The sequence below is a fragment of the Leucoraja erinacea genome, chromosome 8, assembly GCF_028641065.1.
Source record: "Leucoraja erinacea ecotype New England chromosome 8, Leri_hhj_1, whole genome shotgun sequence".
Taxonomy (NCBI): domain Eukaryota; kingdom Metazoa; phylum Chordata; class Chondrichthyes; order Rajiformes; family Rajidae; genus Leucoraja; species Leucoraja erinaceus.
Genome location: NC_073384.1, coordinates 17,342,809 through 17,363,495, shown reverse-complemented (window position 1 = coordinate 17,363,495; position 20,687 = coordinate 17,342,809). Strand labels below are relative to the sequence as shown.

The following is a 20,687-nucleotide window of genomic DNA, read 5'->3' as shown; positions in this document are numbered from 1 at the left end:
CTGTGTCTCTAAACTCTAAACTCTGGTGGCACTTACATCTACCATAATGAAGGTTTTCAAAAGGTGGTTATGGCATCAATCAAGTCCTGTCTCAGAACTGACCTGATCATGCTTCAATTTACCGATCTCCACAACAGGTCAACAGCATGGTGGCACAGTGGTAGAGTTGCTGCCTTACAGCACTAGAAAACCTTGTTTGATCCTGACTAAGGGTGCTGTCTGTACAGAGTATGTACATTCTCCCTGTGACTACATTCCAGGTACTCCGGTCTCGTCCCGCACTTCAAAACTTCAAAAGTTAATCAAAGTCAAAGTCAAAGTCAGTATCCTTTATTGTCATTCAGACCTTTCGGTCTGAACGGAATTTCGTTGGCTTGCAGTCATACATATAATAAAATAACAAAACACACAATAAACACAAATTTAACATCCACCACAGTAAGTTCACCAGGCACCTCCTCACTGTGGTGGAAGGCAAAAGTCTTAAAGTCTTTGTCTCCTCTCTCCTTGTTCTCCCTCTGTGCTGAAGTGATCCAGGCCTCTGATGGTGTGACCCCACCGGGTGATGGTAAGTAAGTTCCGCGGCTCAACCGTGCTCCGCGATTGGAGGTTAATTGGCTTTGGTAGGTTGTAGGTTAGTATATGGGATGATCGCTGGTTGGTGTTGTGGGCGGAATGGCCTGTAAATCTAAAAAGCAGATGCCATCTCCATGCTCTCCACCCTGCTCTGAAAACTGGATGAAAAGAATACAAGGGCCAATCTACCATTCATCAACTACCATTCAGTAATCAACACAGTCATGACCTCCAAACTGATCATCAAGGTTCAAGTTTAGGGCCTCTGTGCCTCTCTTTGCAACTGGATCCTTGACTTCCTTATTGGCAAACCTCAATCACTGTGCATCGGTAGCAACATCTCCCCTGCACACGCCATCAACACAGGTGCACTTCGAGGCTGCACTTCTCTCTTTACACCCACGACTGTGTGGCAAAGCACACCTACAATGTCATCTATAAATTCGTCGACCACACCTCTGTTGTACCAAAACACAGGTGGTGTTCGAAAGAGGTACAACACCTGGTTGAGTGGTGCTGTAACAACAACCTCTTACTCACTGTCAACAAAGCAAAATAACTAGTCATTGACTTCAGAAAGTGGAAGTCAGGCGACCATGTGCCAGTTTTCATTGCTGTTGGTGGTGGTGAGGGGGGGTGGGGATGGAAACAGCTTCAAATTCCTGGGCATTAACAATGCAGATGACTTGTCCTGGGGCAAAAAGGCATGGCAGCATCTTTACATGCCTAGAAATTTAGAAGATTTGTTATTTCACCAAAGGTCTCCAGATACACTTTGGAGAGTATCCTAACTGGTTGCATCATGGCTGGGTATGGCAATTCCAATGCACAGGAAAGCTGGAAGCTGCGACGAGTGGTGGACTCAGCCCAGTCCATCATGGGCACAGCCCTCCCCACCTTCAAATGTATCTACATGAGGCACTGACTCAAGCAGGCGGCATCTATTATCAAGGAACCCCACCATCTGGGCTATGCCCCTTCTCACTGCTTCCATCAGGCAGGAGGTACTGAAGCACCACCAGGTTCAAGAACAGCACTTTTCCTAAAACAACCAGGTTCCTGAACTGACTAGGACAACTTTAATTCTACCTCAACAATGGAACACAATGGATCACCTCCTGCACTACAGTCATTTTTTAATTTTGTTATTGCACTAATGTCTTGTTTTCGCAGTCTTTTTCTTTTCATTGTCTGGCATTATTTATCTTTTTTCGTGTGTTGCCTGAGTCTATGTGCCTGTGATGCTGTTGCAAGCATTTTTTTCATCATATCTCTACCTCGCTGTACTTCTATATATGATATTAAAGTTGGTGTGATTTCATTCAAGGAGGAAGAGTCGGCTACTCAGCCCCTCCACCATTTAATGGCTGATCTGATTGTAAATTCAACTGTGCATCCCACCTGCTGGCATTGACCATTTATCCCCTTGCTTATCACATATCTATCCCTGTCTTACAAATATTCTGACCTTCGTGGAAAGGAATTCAAGATTTGTGGCCTTCTGAAAGTAAATAAAAACACGCCATCACTGCCATAAATGGGAGAGCCTTCATTCTAAACAGTAACCCTAATTGTACATTCTCCCACTGGAGAAAACATCCTATCCACATCCCCAAACCAAGATCTCAGGATCTTCAATTATTCAACAAGTCTCCCCTTCACTCTTCCAAACACCAGCAGATGGCAGGTCAAATCTGACACCTTACAGTGTGGCCAATATGTGAAACAGAACCAAAACAACCCAATAGATCACTCAATCAAGGACCAATAATGTATGGGTTATTAATCTTTGCTTTGATAGTTATATTTATGGACACAGAAATGGGTAAAAAAAAATCAGAAATGGAATCATCTGAAGTGCGGAAGACCACAGAGAACATAGAATGTAGACCAGTACAGCACAGGAACAGGCCCTTAGACGTACAATGTCTGTGCCAAACACGATGCCAAGACCATCTATCTGCTTGTACATGATCTATATTTCACCAGTCCCTGTATATCCATGTTCTATCCAAAAGCCTCTTAAATGGCATTGCTATCGTATCTTTCTCCACCAACATTTCTTGCACTGGATTCCAGGTGCCCACCACCCACTGTGTAAAAAATATTTACCCTGCACGTCCCCTTTAAGAGGTTGAAACTTTCAAGGGAGTTGGATAGAAAGACGAGCGTTGGTCCCAAGAGCCTGTGTGGGACGGCAAGTATGGATGAAGAGTTAGAACTGGTGAGTGTGGGTGAGCTGAACTTTATGTATCTTTGTGTCGTTCCAACTCTCTTCTTACATCTATACCTCTCCCGCCCACTTGGATTCTGATTTCCATATCTTAACCATCGAACATTTCCTGAAACATTTCAGCACTCCGGGTAAACCGGTACCACTTACTGTACTGTTGCTCGGCAACACTGCAGAGATTGGGTCTGGAGTAACGTGCCAGCGAATACCAATGAGCTCCCTGACCCGAGGGGGGGTGGATGAGTGAGAAAGGCTCCCTTGTGCGGTACGTTCGCTGAGTACAATGCAGGGTATTTGTGCTCATGTTGTCATTCCTATTGAAAGAGACGATCTCCTGCAGGAAAAGTGGGTGCACGAAGCAGACCGTGCAAGGATCAGGCAGCACGGTGTAAGGGGAGGCACAGGATGAATGCAGAGATGGAGTTCTCCCAGGCTTGAGAACCAGGGGTCACTGTCTCAGAATAAGAGTAGCAATGTTACAAAACTTTTAGATTTTAAAAATCAAGTCTGCAATTTATCCCATCAGATAAAGCATAAAAAGAAGTTTAATTTGACGCCTAATTCACTTTCATATCTTCAGTATTAAAACATTTATGGCCATTTTCATACTCTGAAATTAGCATCTTGTTCCCTATTGCTTTTCCATTGACTTAAAAGCTGTGATCGAGGAGTCAAAAGCCCATAACTTTCTTAAAAATTAAGAGAACTGAATGAAATTTTATGTTATTATTGATTGAAGCATTCTGAAACAAATATGAAACTATCTTACTTGGATGAGCTGAAATTAAAGCATATAATTAGTTAGTTACCTAATTGTAGCTAATTACAAAATTCAATTTAGGATGAACACGAGGAGAAATATCTTCACTCAAATCTCTGAAAACGTAGTTATTGAGTTCAATCCAAACGGTGATTGATACCGTACATATCTGAATGTTAGAGTATTGGTAGAGGTTTGTTATTGTGACACATACTATGATACAGTGATAACTGTTGCCCTGTGTGCTATCCAGTCAACTCATACTATGCATCATTTATCCTGCAAATCATACTATATATACTAAAGAGCAGAGGGGTGTGTGATAGTGCAGGAGGTAGAAGATCAGCCATGGTTTTGCTGAATGGTGGAGCAGAGTTGAAGGCTGAATTCCCTTCCCTGCACTCAAATGTTTGCAAAGAACTGCATGTCCAGTCAATTATCGGGACTCAGGCAGTTGAGGAGTGTCCTGAGGGCCAGGCATAAGGCAACCTTGGATGAGTTGCCAGGCCTGTGAAAACCTCCAGCATGATGGTAGGTTTCTGCCCCACAGATGCAGAGAGAAGTCTTCTCCACCATCATAGTGTAACAAAGTGTAAGGGTCAACAATTGGGATCAACCTCCACCCCAACAGATCCTCACTCCCACTTCCCAAGGCATCCTTTCCTTCCCAATCCACCACCTGCTGCCCACCTCATTGTCAACTCAAAACCCCTCCCCGTCACAATTTCACCTGTCAACAGCCCCTTTATCCCATTGAGCACATCTTGTCCCTGCAAAACCTTCTCATCCCATGGTGACAGCATTCCACACCAATCCCACTGAACCGCCCTCTCTACCTCCTCAGCCTATTTCCAGGTCACCTGGCCCATCATGACCTCACCCACTTCCCCAACATCTTCTTACCCACCTCCACAATCCAGAGTCACCCCCACACCCTTAGCACCAAAGAACCAGGGGCGGCACAGCGCTAGAATTGCTGCCTTGCAGCGCCAGAGACCCGGGATCGATCCTGACTACGGGCGCTGTTTGAACAGAGTTTTTACGCTCTCCCTGTGATCATGTGAGATTTCTACGAGTGTTCTGGTTTTCTTCCCACACTGCATAGACATACATGTTTGTAGGTTAATTCGATTTTGCAAAATTGTAAATTGTCTCGCTGGTCAGCAGGGACTCGGTGGACCAAAGGGCCTGTTTCCATGCTGTATCTCTAAACTTTAAAGTAAAAAAAGAAACATCCATCTGTCCTGTTGACACAAGATCACCCCGATCACCACAACCACACTTGGTCTTGGTTCCACCCACCCCATCACTTTTCCCCTCAAATTATTGAGTTGCGTTCCCCCGACACTGCACGAGAGTTAATATTTCCACTTGCTTGCTTTTGACAGGACTTATCTTGGGAATGGGGACATGTGCAGGTTAAACATGGAGAACAGGGTTTACCCAAGTAGTAGCTGAGTGACTTCCAAGAGGAAATTGGGTAAATAGTTTAAAATGGAGGATATTAATGAAGAGCAAAGCATAAAACTAATTTGAGAAGCGTGCAAGAGGCCAGCACAAACATGATGGGCAAAATGATCTCCCTTGGTTCTTTAAGCTTCAAGGATTGAAATGCCTAAGGAGGCCATTTTAAGGAGGTCAGTCATAAGGAAGGCAAACGCAATGCTAGCATTTATTTCAAGAGGGGCAGAATACAAAAACAGAGATGTATTGTTGAAGCTCTATAAGGCACTGGTAAGGCTGCATTTGGAGTATTGTCAGCAATTTGGACACCATATCTGAGGAAGGATCAAGAAAGGATCTCTCTGGAGAGTGTCAAGATGAGGTATACAAGAATGATCCCAGGAATGAGCGTTTGACGGCATTGGGCCTGTACTTGCTGGAGTTCAGACGAATGAGAGGGGGACCTCATTAAAACTTACCAAATTACCCCGTTCCTACTTTTTCCCCATATCCCTTGATTCCTTTAGCCCTAAGAGCAAAATCTAACTCTCTTGAAAACATCCAATGAGTTGGCCCCCACTGTCTTCTGTGGCAGAGAATTCCAGATTCACAACTCTCTGAGAGAAAATTGTTTTCCTCATCTCAGTCCTAAATGGTCTACTTTTTCTTAAACTGTGGCCCCTAGTTCTGGAGTCCCCCAACATCAGGAACACTTTTTTCACGTATCTAGCCTGTCCAATCCCTTAAAACATCTCTATGTTTCAATAAGATATCCTCTCATCCTAAATTCCAGTGAATACAAGCCCAGTCGACCCATTCTTTCATCATATGTCAGTCACTACATCCTGGTGGAACTATGGTGCATTCCCTCAATAGCAATAATGTTCTTCCTCAAATTAGGAGACCAAAATTGCACACAATACTCCAGGTGAGGTCTCACCAGGCCCCTGTACAACTGCAGTAGGACCTCCTTGCTTCTAAACTCAAGTCCTCTCGTAATGAAAGCCAACATGCCATTAGCTTTCTTCACTGCTTGATGTACCTGCATGCTTACTTTCAGCACACACAGGTCTCATTGCACCTCCATTGGCCTAATCTGACACCATTCAATGATCTGCCTTCCTGTTCTTGCCACCAAATTGGATAACCTCACATTTATCCACATTATACTGCATCTGTCATGCATCTGCCCACTTACCCAACCTATCTAATTCACCCTGCAGCCTCATAGCATCTTCATCGCAGCCCACACTGTGTAGTGTGTGTAGAATGGTATTTGTGTGCAGGGATCACTGGTTGGCACGAACTCAGTGGGCAGAAGGGCCTGTTTCCGCGCTGTACCTCTAAACTAAACCAAACTAAAAAAAGATAACTTGGAAATGCTCAGCAGGTCAGGCAGCATCTGTCGTGAGAGAATGTACAATCTAATGTTGCAGCCAGAAGTGATGCATCTTCCATCAGAATTGGTCCTCAGTTTGTGCCTGCTTGCTTTCTTGCAGGCTGTGTAGTGTGGCTGCTATGGAGTGCAGGACTGTGTGGACTTGTGTCGCCGTTAGCAGGAACTCGTTGCCTGCCACTTGCTGCTGAACATGTTCACAGGCCTCGACTATCAGTGGCACCAGTTGGTCCAGACTGTACAGGTTCTGGCTCTGAACATTCATTACCCTCAGCAACCCATGAAGGGTGGACAGGTACTGGAAACAGTTCCTGAGATTACACTGCATGCTGCCCAGTGAGATATGCAGCTGTCTGATCTTCGACATCTCTTCCTTCACCCTACTCAATGTCTCGGTGGCTTTCTCCACTTCCTTCTCTAGCTCCGGCACCCGCCTGTCAATTCGATTCATCTCCTCCTTGTTCTTCTTGATGCTGGCGGTCACTTGGCAAACCTCCTCCCAGGCTTCCTCCACTTCTAGCTTCCTGTACACGTGCTCTTTCTCAAAGGCAACTGCCATAGGGATACCTGCAAGAGAAGACATGTGGTCTGCTCGTGCTCATCGGTACGACATCGAGTATTAGACTCATGTTGCAGCTTTATAAAATATTGGTCAGGCCACATTTGGAGTATTGTGTGCAGTTCTGGATGCCCCTTTATACGAAGAATATGGACACTTTGGAGAGAGTTTACCAGGATGCTGCCTAGATTAGAGGGTATTACCCATAAGGAAACGTTTGAACAAACGTGGATTGCTTTCTCTGGTGTGTTGATGGTTGAAGGGAGACCTGGTGGAAGTTTATAATATTGTGGGAGGTATAGATGAGGTAGGCAGTCAGAACCTTTCTCTTGGGTGGAAATGTCAAAGATCAGAGGGCATGGCTTTAAGGTCAGAGAAAGTATAAAGGAGCTGTGCGGGACATGTTTTTTACATAGAGCGTTGTAGGGGCTTGGAATGCACAAAGGGATAGGAGTGGGGCAGAGATGATAGTGCTGTTTAAGAGGCTTTTAGATATGCACATAATTATGCAAGAAATGAAGGAATATGGATCACATGCAGGCACTTGGTATCATGGACATGTGGGCTGAAAGGCCTGTTCCTGTGCTGCACTGTTCTGTCAGAGTTACTGTTCTCCTCAACGTATAGTGGCAGAGAAGATCCTCTCCAACATAATCCAGTCACCACCCCTCCTAATAAATCAATTGGGGTGACCACAGGATGGTAGCTTTAAACAGAAGCATCGGCTTGTGATATGAGAGGCATTAATGGTCTAGACAGTCACAACCTTTTCCCCAGGGTAGAAATGTCCAACACTAGAGGTCATAGCTATAATATGAGAGGGGAAAAGTTTAATGGAGATGTGCGGGGCAAGGTTTTTTTTTTTTTTACACAGAGAGTAGTGAGGGCCTGGAACGCTTTTCCAGTGGTGGTGGTGGAGGCAGGTACGAATACGGCGTTTAAGAGGTTTTTGGATAGGCACATGGAAATGCAATGGATAGATGGATATGGGTCATGTACAGGCAGATGAGGTCAGTTTAACCTGGCATCATGTTCAGCACAAACATTGTGTGCTGTCCTATATTCTATTTTCTATAATGCCAAAAATCAATGTAGAGGGGCAGGAGCAGGCGATGGGTCACATGATATGGAACAAGTGTTGTGGGCTGTGGGGATTCAATTGGTCAAGTTTCCAGATGGTGGAGGATGTTTTCCAACCAGAAATGTATTGGATGAATCAGGACAGAAGGTATGGATGAATCTTTCAGCAGCTGTTGATGTGTGGTGGTGTAGAACAGTCTGCCAGAGTAGTCATACTCCTTCAGCCACAAGGATCTGTGGTGGCACCTGGCACAGCTGAAAGCGTTGCAGTCTCGTCGCACTAGCGAGCCCGATTCAACCTTGTCCTCTTGTACTGTCTGTGTGGAGTTTGCACATTCTTCCTCTTGGATTTCCCTCTGGTGCTCCGATTCCCTCTCAAGGGTTGTGGATTGGTGGGTTTAGTTTAGTTTAGTTTAGTTTAGATACAGCACGGAAACAGGCCCTTCAGCCCATGCCAAACAGTGATTCCCATATCCTTCGCACCAGGGATAATTTACAATTCTTACCAAAGCCAATTAACCAACAAACCTGTTTGGAATGTGGGAGGAAACCGGAGCTCCCAGAGAAAACCCATGCGGTGAAGGAAAGAACATACAAACTCCATACACACAGCACCCGCCGTCAGGATTTCTGGGTCTTTGGTACTGTCAGGCGGGAACTCTATGGCAGTGCCACTGTGCCACCCAATTAGTTGCTGTGTGATTATCCTCGGTGTGTAGGAGAACCTGGGGGGTGAAGGGAGGGAGCTTAATGGGATGTGGGGAGAACAGCTTCCATGGAATATTAGTGAATGGGGATGCTTTGAGTGCTGCTTGGACTCAATGGGCTGAATGGACTCCTATCTTGTTTTGGAAATGTGAACATTTGCATTCTGAGGTGCTGCCACTTACCAATACATGGAATAACGAAGGACAGACCAATTCCTATGTCTCTCCCCGTCCGCTTCTCTCCCCGTTTGGCCCTGGCTGCAGCCAGCGACTGCTTTGCTTGCTTGAGCCACACGGCGGCACTTTGGACCTGACCTTCAGCCTGTTCCCGCCGAGCGGCCAGGTCTTCCAGCTGCTCCTGTGTGGATGCGAGGTCGGCTTGCAGCTCATCCTGCCTCTTGCTCAACCTGCCCCGTTGTGATGTCAGCTCTTCGCAAGCCTTGTCGACGAGGCCAACGACAGTGCCGGCGGCCTCCTCTGCCGCCAGCGTCCCCGTGTGTGCACCTTCAACCTCGCCCTTGATGTCCTCACACATGGAGTCGCTGAGTTCCCCCGAAGGCGCGTTGACCACGAATTCCAGCAAGGACAACAAGTTAGAGATCCCTTTGAGGAAGTGGGGCAGTGTTGCCTCTTCAAAGTTCCGCTGGTACTTCTCATGGTCCTCCATTGGGCTTTGGGTTAGCTGAGTCTGACAGAAACAATGAATCTTAGTCACCATCGTTTGATCGCAGAAGCTAAATCTGCTGACATTGACAGCGCAGTTGCCAATCGGCACTTCCAAATATTCTTTCTAAATACGTCACCCTGCTCCCTGTTCACTGTCGAGAGCAAAGGGCCAGAACTCAGGGCAACAGCTTGCAATAGGAGCACCCGGACCAGGACACCCTGATAGAGAAGCAGAGAGGTAGGAGATAGGCAGGCACGACCAGAGTTAAAATCAAACGGATGAGGAAGCAGAGAAGAGGAACGGCCTATTCTTGTTATCTTCAGGAAACCAGCTGAGCTACTCATAGAATGTGAGCAGTACAGCACTGCTCATTTGGCCCACAATGTCTGTGCCAAATAATTTCTGCCCTCAGGTGATGTATACCATTTATTCCCTGCATATCCGTGCAACCATCTAAAAATCTCTTAAATGCTTCTATGGTATCTCAATCCACCACTGGTCCAGGCAGCGCATTCCAGGCACTCACTACTCTCTACGTAAAACAAAATTCGCCCCTCACATCTCCTATAAACTTTTTCTCTTTTCTTAAAGGTATGCCCCCCCAGTCCAAGACTGTCTACCCTGTCATTGCTGCACAGAATTGTGTATACTTTTATAAAGTAGTGCTTTTGTAGGGGCCTGGGTTGTACAGGGAAGGACTCGTGCTGCCTGGGACATAAATATTGCACCGAATCAGTTCTAAGGATCTGTTCCCCAAATCTCAAGCATGGTATCTAGGAGTTAGAGAGTTATGCAGCACAGAAACAGGCCCTTAGATTCAACTTGCCATGCCAAACAAGATGGTATTTCTGAGCAGGTCCCACTTGACTGCATTTGCCCCATAGCTACCAAAACCTTTCCTATCCACATCTCTGTCCTAATGTTTTTTAATAGTCTTGGTTGAATCCACTTTGACTGGAGCTTGACTAATGTTGTACCATTTTTTAGGAAAGAAGGCGAGGACAGAGCACAGAATAACAGGTCGGTGAGCCCGACGTCAGAGGTGGGAGATATTGGAGGGATTTTGAGGAGAAGGATCTATCAGGATTCTAGAGAGCGTAAGAAAATGAGAGGTGGTCCCATTGAAATGTACAAATTTTTCACCTGATTTAACAAGGGGAGATGTGGATTGACGTTTCCCCAGGCTGGGCTCTCAGAATAAGGGGTCTTCCATTCACAGAGTTGACACAAAATGTCATCATCCAGGGGGTGGTGAATTGGTCGAGTTCTCACCTCCAGAGGGTGCTGGAGGTTGTCACTGAGTGAGTTTAAAACAGATATTGATAGTTTTGGGGGATATGGGATTAGTGCAGGAATGTGGTGCTGAGATAAAACATCACATGATCATATTGAAAGGTGGAACAAGTGCAAGCAGCAGAATGGCCTCCTCCTGCTATTATGGGAGTGAGAAGAAAGAGATGGATTGATGGAGTTTTTCAGAAGTGAGAAAACTGAGCAATTAGGGCTGCACGGTGGTGCAGCGTTAGAGTTGCGGCCTTATTGTGCCAGAGACTCAAGTTCAATCCTGACTATGGGTGCTGTCTGTACGGACTCTCCCTGTGACCATGTGGATTTTCTCCGAGTGCTCTGGGTTTCTCCTACATTCCAAAGACGTACATGTTTGTAGGTTAATTAGTGTACGGGGTGATGACTGGTCTTCGTGGACTTGGTGGCCCCAAGGGCCTGTATCTGCACTGTATCTCTAAAGTCTAAAGCCTAAAAGCAAACTGACAGAGGTGGAGACACAAGAGACCGACACAAGAAACTGCAGATGCTGGAATCTGAACAAGGGTACCGACCTGAAATGTCACCTGACCATTCCCTCCCCAGATGCTGCCTGCACCACTGAGTTTCTGCAGCTTTTTGTGATTTGAATCTGACTGAGGTGTCTAGTGAGGAAGAGACAGCATGGTGACAACTACCCTAGTGGTGAGAGGATTGAGAATAAGCGACAATAGATACAGGCCAATTGTGGAATAGTATGAAGTGAAGGGGTTTCAGTTTTACCATTGACCACAAAAGAGTTTTACAGCTGTTGGCATGTCCAAAATTTTTTTTATATATAGGCTCTGGGTCTGGTTCGCTATATATACTGTGTTGATCAAAAGGGGAAACTGAACCTCCGGAAACTTATAAGTGCAGGTTCTGGGTTGGCTGGTGGAAGAACCAGGAATCCAGTGGAAATCAGCTCGAGCAATGGTAAATGAAGAAATGTCTTGCTCCCAAAATGTTAGTTCTGTTTCTCTTTCCGCCTGTCGAGTGTTTCCATCATTTCCTGCTTTTATGGTGGGCTGAGTGGCTACTGTATGATCAGGGGGTTGGGGTGGAGGGGGGTGGGGGGGGGGGTGTAGCAGGAGAATAGGGGTGAGGGGAGAATTGGGGGGGGGGGGGGAGGGGGTAAGTAGATGGTCATATGACGGAGAATGAGGGATGGGACTAAGGGTTTACTGAGAGCTGGCAAAGACTGAAAAGCCTCTTTCCACCTTGTATGGAAAATATGAAAGGCATAAATGTGAAAATAGATCAAAGAGATAAGTGAACTAAGTGTCCATTAATGAGTTGGTTTACAGTAGACCGCTGACTATCCAAAGGCATGGTCTCAGTGTTGTTGGTGGCATGGTGACACCGCTGGTAGTGCCAGTGTCTCACTGCTCCAGAGACTTGTTGGACCTCTGGTGCTCTCTGTGTGGGCTTTGCATGGTCACCTTGGGACCATGTGGATTGCCTCTGGATGCACCAGTTTCCTCTCAAAGGAATAGGTTTATGTGTAATTGGCCACTGCATAATGTCCCCAGTGCATAGAATATGGACAGCTGATAGGAATGTGGGGAACATATAATGGAATAATATAGTCCAAATTCAATATAAATGGCTGGTAACAGCTCAGAGGTCTGAAAGGCCAGTTTCCACACACTTTGACTTCAATACTGACCATCACATCCTGTCATCTTAGACCTTCCAAGCACAGAGGATCATGCAATTGGATGGCTAATGGTCGACACAGACACGTTGTGTTGAAGAGCCTATTTCCGTGCCGTGTCTCTCCATGACTATGTTATTTTCTGTAATCACTGACCCTCATTAAGCAGCCAAATGCGTGATCCATTCTGTGTCTGCCCTTCGCCTTTTGTCACAAAGATTCATTCTGTATCCAACTCTTAGTCACCCACATAAAGCAGTCTTTGTGTGACAGTCCTTTCTTGTCTGCAACAAGTCCCAGTCTCCCTGAATGAGCCTTTATGTTGGACAAGTTTTGCCAGCGAGAGAGATTTTCCCATCATTAGTACAGTGCAATGAGCGTGCATTTTTCATCCTGGCCTGGTTTTAGGGTTCCATTTAAACCCGACTGTCACTCGCCATTGATTCTATCCTGTGAGTCTCAATCAGCAGCTAAATGTTCAGACGATAAGTGCCGCTGTTGGAAAAGGCGGGAATACTCGCTGACCAAACCCCAGGCCGCGGAAAGCAGCAGGATTACCAGCATGGACAAATTGGGCTGAAGGGCCTGCCATTGGGCCTTCCGACTGTGACATTGCAGAGAAAGCGGAGCAAAACATAGCTGGAAATAAGCTGGAAATACAATCCTAACATCTTGGAAATCTGCAGCAGAGACTGGGAAGAACTAACATTCTCATCAATCAAATACAGAATTGTCAGGGTACAAAATAAGGCCACTCAGCCTTGCTGAGAATGTATTCTGTGGACCGTTCCCACTTCCTTATTCAAGGGCTGTAGGTCTAAAAATCTTGGCCCTTTAAATGCTCATGCAAGGATATAGAATATAGAACACTACAGCATAGGAAAAGCCCCTTCGGCCCATGCCATTTATGCCGACTACGACGTCAATTTAAAATGCATACGGTCTATATATAACTCTCCATTTCCGGTTTGATCAAATCTTTGACCAAAAGTCTCTTAAACATTGCTATCTATTCTGCTTCAACCATCACCCCTTTCAGTATGTTCCAGGCACCTACCACTCTCCCTGCAAAATACTCCTGTTTGTCCATCTCATTTAAACTTTTGTCCTCTCACCTTTAAAGCTATGTCCTCCCATATCCGAAGCATTTCTTATTTGTGGTAATGGTCCCTGCCTCCGTCAGCTGTCTGACAGAGAAATCAAGGTCACCACAACTCATTGAGTGAAATTATTTTCATTGCCCCGAGTTGTTTTTCCAGTTCCCTTCCGTCTGTATGACTCCTATTCCCTAGTTGCCACCTAACCTAACAACCCAACTCCAACTGGCAACACTTTCTCCTCCTTTACTCCAACAAATCATAGAACATAGAATAATACACCACATGTATAGACCGTTTGACCCACAATGTCTGTGCCAAACACGATAAACCATAAAATAAAACGAACCTGGACTTGAACCAAGGTCTCAACACAGATGGGGCAGGAGGAGATTGACTCTACAAGAGGCGGTGATGAACTACTTTCTCTACTCACACGGGGACTCATATGTGCTTCTGATTCATGGCTTCAAGTTTCTCAATGCCACCCTGAACACGCCTTCTCCACTTTGAGTGGTCTCGGCCAGGGATTCCCCAGAGTAGGAATGCTGCTTTTCTTCAAGGAAACTTTCAGAGCCTGCCTGAATTTTTCCTGTATCCTATGAGAGAGTTTGGAACAGAATGTTCGTTCTGGAAGTCATTGGAACCGCATATCCTGCCCGACATATCTGACTATGTGGAACTACAGGCTCAATGCTGAGTGAAGACACTGATGCTAGTATCATGATCAAAGCACAAAGTGCTGGAGGAACTCCGCAGGCCAGGCAGCATCTGGGGGAACGAATGGACAGACTATGTTTTATGGCCGGGATCGTCTGATGACCAGACACGTGTATCCATTTCCCTCCAGAGATGCTGACTGACCCCCGAGTTGCGTCCTGCATTTTGCGTGAGTTTTCAATTAAAATAAGAAACACCATTCACCCTAAACGCACAGAAAATATCTATCAATCTCTGCCTTCAAAATATCAATTGATTTGGACTCCGCAGCCGTCTGTGGCAGGGAATTAACAGATTCACCACCCTCAGAAGAAATAAATTCCCATATCTTTCTAAAAGTCCCAGGGTTTTCTCCCTCCCCTCCCTTTCTGTATGTCTCTCCCTCTTTTTCTGTCCAGTGTATATGTATATGTATATCATATATATACTCTCTCTCGCGCGTCCATGAAGTGCATTCCGCCATTCAATCATGACTGATCTATCTTTCCCTCTCAACGCCGATCTCCTGCCTCCTCCCATGACCCATGACACCCGGACTCAAGAACTCCCGTTCAGTTAGGTTTATTGTGACATGTAGAGTGAACATTTTTTTGTTGCGTACTGTGTGTCCCTATCCGTTCCAGGTGTCCCCCTATCATGGGGTTCTGCCCCAGTCTGTGTCCCGGTCGAACTCTTTCGCTGTACGGGGCGCACTGGGTTTTTGGCTCGGATGGATTCCACTTGTCACGGGCGAGCTGTAGATCCCTGTGTCCCGGGTGAACAATATCCACCACTGTCTGGCCTGGCCACACTGCATTTCTATCAGTCTCCCTACCTGCTTCCACTACCTGCAACCTCCGACAACCACCTGCAACCTCCGGGAACCGCACGGAAACCTTGGGTGGGGCGCAAAGTCTCCAGAGGTTTCCGATCAGGTTTCCTACGTGGGACAGGGGCATTAGATGACAGGATGAGATGGTCAGTATTAACGTCAAAGTGTGTGGAAACTGGCTTTTTAGACCTCTGAGCCCTTACCAGCCATTTATATTAAATTTGCACTATAGGGAGGTTTCACGGCAGTCGGGTCACCACCCATGACCCGTACTGTTGCTACGCTACTCCAAATGGATTATACGCGATGAACTGCAGGTAGGCACTTACCATTGTTTCCAGCGTAGCGGGCCCGTTAAAACCCGCTGAAATTGTCAATTGTTGCGCTGTAAATAATTATGGAAATCGGGATAAGCGTGAGAGACATTTAGCCTACTTCAGAATTCCAAAAGTGAGGAGAAATGACGGCAGATAGAAGCGAAAGCTGAAGGGACAACAACAGACAGTGCTGAGCGAACATTGGCCGTTTGCTCACTGCATTTCATCAACTAAGGTGTTTTTTCTTGATTCCTTTGGCATCTAAAAAGTTTCAGAAGTGATAAACCTGGCTGTAATTTTTTTAAATCGCCCATGGTTCCCGTGGATTTTTACATACAAAATGAAAACGCATTTGAAGACAATTTTACAGCCAGATTTATCACATCTGAGAATTTTTAGATACCAAAGGAATCAAGAAAAAACACAAATAATGCCTTACTTGATGAAATGCAGTGAGCAAACGCTATAATTCCCAATATTTTCAATGTTTACCAAGCACTTTAGCTGCTGTTGTCCCTTCAGTTCTCGCTTCTCTACACCTTCATTTCGCTTCACTTTTGGAATTCTGAAGTTGGGTACATGTCTCTCACACTTACCCCGACTCCCACAATTTTTTTCAGCGCAAAAATTCAAAATTTTGGCGGTTTTTAACAGGTAGGAAAGTACGCGTTTTTAGCATTAATAACATATACCGGAAGTGACGGATGTCCTCCAGATGGATTTAGCGGCTCCGTGCGTCGAGCCCTCTGACCCAGTGACCTTTCGTGCAACCTCCCGATATTATCCCATTTTATTTTCCCCACATTCCTATCTAGTCCGGATTCTATGCATTGGGGTCAATTTTCAGTGGTCAATTTGCAGTGGCCAATTACACACAAACCTATTTCTTTGAGAGGAAACTAGTGCATCCAGAGGAAACCCACATGGTCACAAGGAGATCGCGCAAAGCCCACACAGAGAGCACTAGAGGTCCAACAAGTCCCTGTAGCTGTGAGACAGTGAGTGGCACTACCAGCTGTGTCAATGTGCCACCACCAATACTGAGACCATGCGTTTGGATAGTCCTTTCCATCAGCGGTCTACCGTAACCAACCCATTAATGGACAGCCAGCTCACTTATCTCTGATCTATTTTCATATTTATGTCTTTCATATTTTCCATACAAGGTGCAAAGAGGCTTTTCGGTCCATTGAATCTTTGCCAGCTCTCGCGCCAATAGTGCACTCCGCCATTCAATCATGACTGATCTATCTTTCCCCCTCAACCCCGATCTCCTGCCTCCTCCCCTGACCCCTGACACCCGGACTCAAGAAACCCAGTTCAGTTAGGTTTATTGTGACATGTAGAGTGAAAAACGTTTTGTTGCGTGTTATGTGTCCCTATCCGTTCCAAGTGTCCCCCTATCATGGGGTTCTGCCCCAGTCTGTGACCTAGTCGAACTCTTCCGCTGTCCGGGGCGCACTGTTTTGTTTTTGTCTCGGATGGATTCCACTTGTCACGGGCGAGCTGTAGATCCCTGTGTCCCGGGTGAACAATATCCACCACTGTCTGGCCTGGACACATTGCATCTGCCTGTGTTCAGGTCAAACTGTGTCGCTGTACTGGGCGGGCTATGTCTCTGTGTCCCGGCCGGACCGTAGCCCTCAACGACTTTACCGATCCCAGGCATCGAGTCTCTCCCTTTTCCGAGAGGATTGTGTTCCCTGCCGTCCATATACTTCTCTGTGTCCCTTTTTTGATTTTTGTTTTAGAGATATAGCGCGGAAACGACAAGCGAGCACTATCGAGCCTCCACACTGGGGACAATTTACAATTCTTACCTTAGTAAATTAATCTACAAACCTGGAGTACGTGTGGGGTTAGGAGGGGAGGGGAGGGGGGGTCCGAGCACCCGGAGAAAACCCACGCGGTCACAGGGAGAACACACAAACTCCGTACAGATAGCGCCCGCAGTCAGGATCGAACCCGGGTGTCAGGCGCTGTAAATGCAGTAAATCCACCGCTGCGCCACTGTGTTCCATATCCCAAACCTATCGAGATATTCACCTGACCCGTGCACTATTGAACTTCCCGGGAATTGTGCCTGGAAAATAACCGTTAGATCGAGGAGTACAGGCAAAGTTTAGAGAATATAGCGCGAAAATAGGCACCTTCGGGCCGCAGAGTCCGCGCTGACCAGCGATCCCCGCACATTAACGCTACCATACACACACACTAGGGACAATTTACATTTATACCAAGCAAATTAACCGACATACCTGTACGCCTTTGGAGTGTGGGAGGAAACCGAAGATCTCGGAGAAAAACCAGGCGGTCACGTAGAAACTCCGTACAGACAGCACCCGTATTCTGGATAGAACCCGGGTCTCCGGCGCCGCTGTAAGACAGTAACTCTACCGTCGCCCAAAGAACGAGGCAGAGGGACAGAGAGGACGGGAGCTAGGGCGCCACAGGGGACGAGTATCTCTCTCACCTTGATTACAGCAGTCCAGCGGGCAACAGTGCGAGCGATGGGTCAGCGACTGGAAGCCAGAACACGGTCAAGGATCCCGTCAAGCGAAGTGTGGTCGAAGTGGTCTTTTGCAGAGGGCGCTGGCGCCAGGGGCGGAGTTTGCCGGAAAAAACAGCGACCGAAAATAAGAGAGAACCAAGAGTAAAGTTAGGGAACTATTGCAGTTTCACAGCGATGGGGGCTGGGGCTTTAATAGAAAGCGCTTGCTGCCGACTGTGCAGCTGAGATAAGCCCGGAGCGGGAGGAGGGTGCGGGTGGGGCCGGGAGGAGATTGGTCAGAGGGAAAGAGTGTGAAGCAACGGGCTTCACAGTCAGTGGTAAAGATGTCTGCGGACTTTGGCATCTGGGATAGACACAACATTTTGGAGCAACTCAGAGGGTCAGGCTGCATCTATGGAGAAAGGGAGTATGTGACGTTTCGGGTAGAGACCCTTCTTCAGACTGAGAGTCAGGGGAGAGGGAAACTAGAGATATGAAAAGGCACAGAGAACAAATTAATGAAAGGTACGCAAGATGTCAGAAGAATGGTCTCGACCCGAAACTTCACCTATTCCTTATCTCGGGAGATGCTACCTGGCCCGTTGAGTTACTCCAGCATTGTGTGTCTATCTTCGGTGTAAAACAGCATCTGCAGTTCCTTCCCACACATTCTGAAAGCTGGAATTGGGAGTGGGAACGGATGGGAACCAACAAAGGGGACTTTACGTTTTTAGCAGGATAAAATCAAATGGCGAAAGTTAAATTACTTACACCGGATTCAAATGTCGTGGGGTTGATAACGAAGACCCACGCTGGCGTGGGAGGGTGGGTTAGTTGGTTGTCGCGGTGTTGCAGGCTACACAGTAGCGCTGCGGCACAATGCCAGGGATCCGGGATAGTCGAGACTAGAGTCATAGTCATACACACAGCATGGAAACAGGCCCTTCGGCCCAACTCGTCCATGCCAACCAAGATGGCCCATGAGGCTGGTCCCACTTGCCTGCGTTTGGCCCATATTTCTTCAGAAGGTGGTAAATCTGCAGATTTCAAGCGGAACTGGAGGACGTCATTGGGTATGTTTAAGGCATCGATTGCCAGGTTATTGATTGGGTTGTTAGTGGTTATGGGGAGAACACATGAAAATGTTAAGGAGGAAAGGTAGATCAGCCATGATTGAATGATGGCATAGGCATGATGGGCCGAATGGTCTAATTCTGATCCTATAACTTGTATGTCCTTCAAACCTTTCCTATCCATGCACCTGTCCAAATGTCTTTTAAAATGCTGTTATTGCACCTGCTTCAATTAACTCTTTAGGTAGATAGAGACAAAAGGCTGGAGTAACTCAGCCGGTCTGACGGCATCTCTGGAGAAAACTAATAGGTGACGTTAATAGCCGAGACCCTTCTTCAGACTGAAAAGCAGGGCGAAGGGAAACGACAGATAAAGGCAGTGATGTCTGGAGAGAAAGAACAAATTAATGAAAGGTATGTAAAGAAGTAACAATGATAAAGGAATCAGGCCATTTTAGCAGTGGGCTTAGTGAAAACGAGTGATATTTCTCGTTTCCCTTTCCCTTGACTCTCAGTCCGAAGAAAGGTCTTGACATAAAACCATATAACCATATAACAATTACAGCACGGAAACAGGCCATCTCGACCCTTCTAGTCCGTGCCGAACACATATTCTCCCCTAGTCCCATATACCTGCTCTCAGACCATAACCCTCCATTCCTTTCTCGTCCATATAACTATCCAATTTATTTTTAAATGATAAAAACGAACCTGACTCCACCACCTTCACTGGAAGCTCATTCCACACAGCCACCACTCTCTGAGTAAAGAAGTCCCCCCCTCATGTTACCCCTAAACTTCAATCCCTTAATTCTCAAGTCATGTCCCCTTGTTTGCATCTTCCCTCCTCTCAGTGGGAAAAGCTTATCCACGTCAACTCTGTCTATCCCTCTCATCATTTTAAAGACCTCTATCAAGTCCCCACTTAACCTTCTGCGCTCCAAAGAATAAAGCCCTAACTTGTTCAACCTTTCTCTGTAACTTAGTTGCTGAAACCCAGGCAACATTCTAGTAAATCTCCTCTGTACTCTCTCTATTTTGTTGACATCCTTCCTATAATTAGGCGACCAAAATTGTACCCCATACTCCAGAATTGGCCTCACCAATGGCTTGTACAATTTTAACATTACATCCCAACTTCTATACTCAATGCTCTGATTTATAAAGGCCAGCACACCAAAAGCTTTCTTTACCACCCTATCTACATGAGATTCCACTTTCAGGGAACTGTGCACAGTTATTCCCAGATCCCTCTGTTCACCTGCATTCTTCAATTCCCTACCATTTACCATGTACGTCCTATTTTGATTTGTCCTGCCAAGATGTAGCACCTCACACTTATCAGCATTAAACTCCATCTGCCATCTTTCAGTCCGCTCTTCCAACTGGCATAAATCTCTCTGTAGACTTTGAAAATCTACTTCATTATCCACAACCCCTCCAATCTTAGTATCATCTGCATACTTACTAATCCAATTTAGCACACCATCATCCAGATCATTGATGTACATGACAAACAACAGTGGACCCAACACAGATCCATGTGGCACTCCACTAGTCACTGGCCTCCAACCTGACAAACAACCATCCACCATTACTCTCTGGCATCTCCCATTCAGCCACTGTTGAATCCATCTTGCTACTCCACCATTAATACACAACCATTGAACCTTCTTAACCAACCTTCCATGAGGAATCTTGTCAAAGGCCTTACTGAAGTCCATACATACAACATCCACTGCTTTACCCTCATCAATTTCCCGAGTAACCTCTTCAAAAAATTCAAGAAGATTAGTCA

General features: G+C 46.2%; 1 protein-coding gene across 2 annotated transcripts; it reads right to left on the bottom strand.

The window, feature by feature from the left end:
* Window positions 1-12: 12 nt before the first annotated feature.
* Window positions 13-18,015, bottom strand: LOC129699373 (ribosome-binding protein 1-like). Of its 2 annotated transcripts, none has more exons than XM_055639094.1 (3): window positions 17,799-18,015; window positions 8,938-9,436; window positions 13-6,975 (listed from the first exon to the last, which is right to left on the bottom strand). In XM_055639094.1, the coding sequence occupies exons 2-3, from the start codon at window positions 9,419-9,421 to the stop codon at window positions 6,470-6,472; spliced, it is 990 nt and encodes a 329-aa protein (XP_055495069.1). In that variant the 5' UTR covers window positions 9,422-9,436; window positions 17,799-18,015; the 3' UTR covers window positions 13-6,469. The 2 variants fall into 2 exon arrangements, with proteins under 2 accessions (XP_055495069.1, XP_055495067.1); XM_055639092.1 differs by having other exon boundaries at window positions 8,938-9,442; window positions 17,799-18,014.
* Window positions 18,016-20,687: the final 2,672 nt, after the last annotated feature.

What these genes read in the sequence shown, in the direction of transcription:
- LOC129699373 (XM_055639094.1), bottom strand. Translation starts at nt 9,421, where the DNA reads ATGGAGGACCATGAGAAGTACCAGCGGAACTTTGAAGAGGCAACACTG. An exon ending in CTTCGTTATTCCATGTATTG is followed by an intron (nt 6,976 to 8,937) that starts GTAAGTGGCAGC and finishes CTTCTCTTGCAG; the next exon opens with GTATCCCTATGGCAGTTGCC.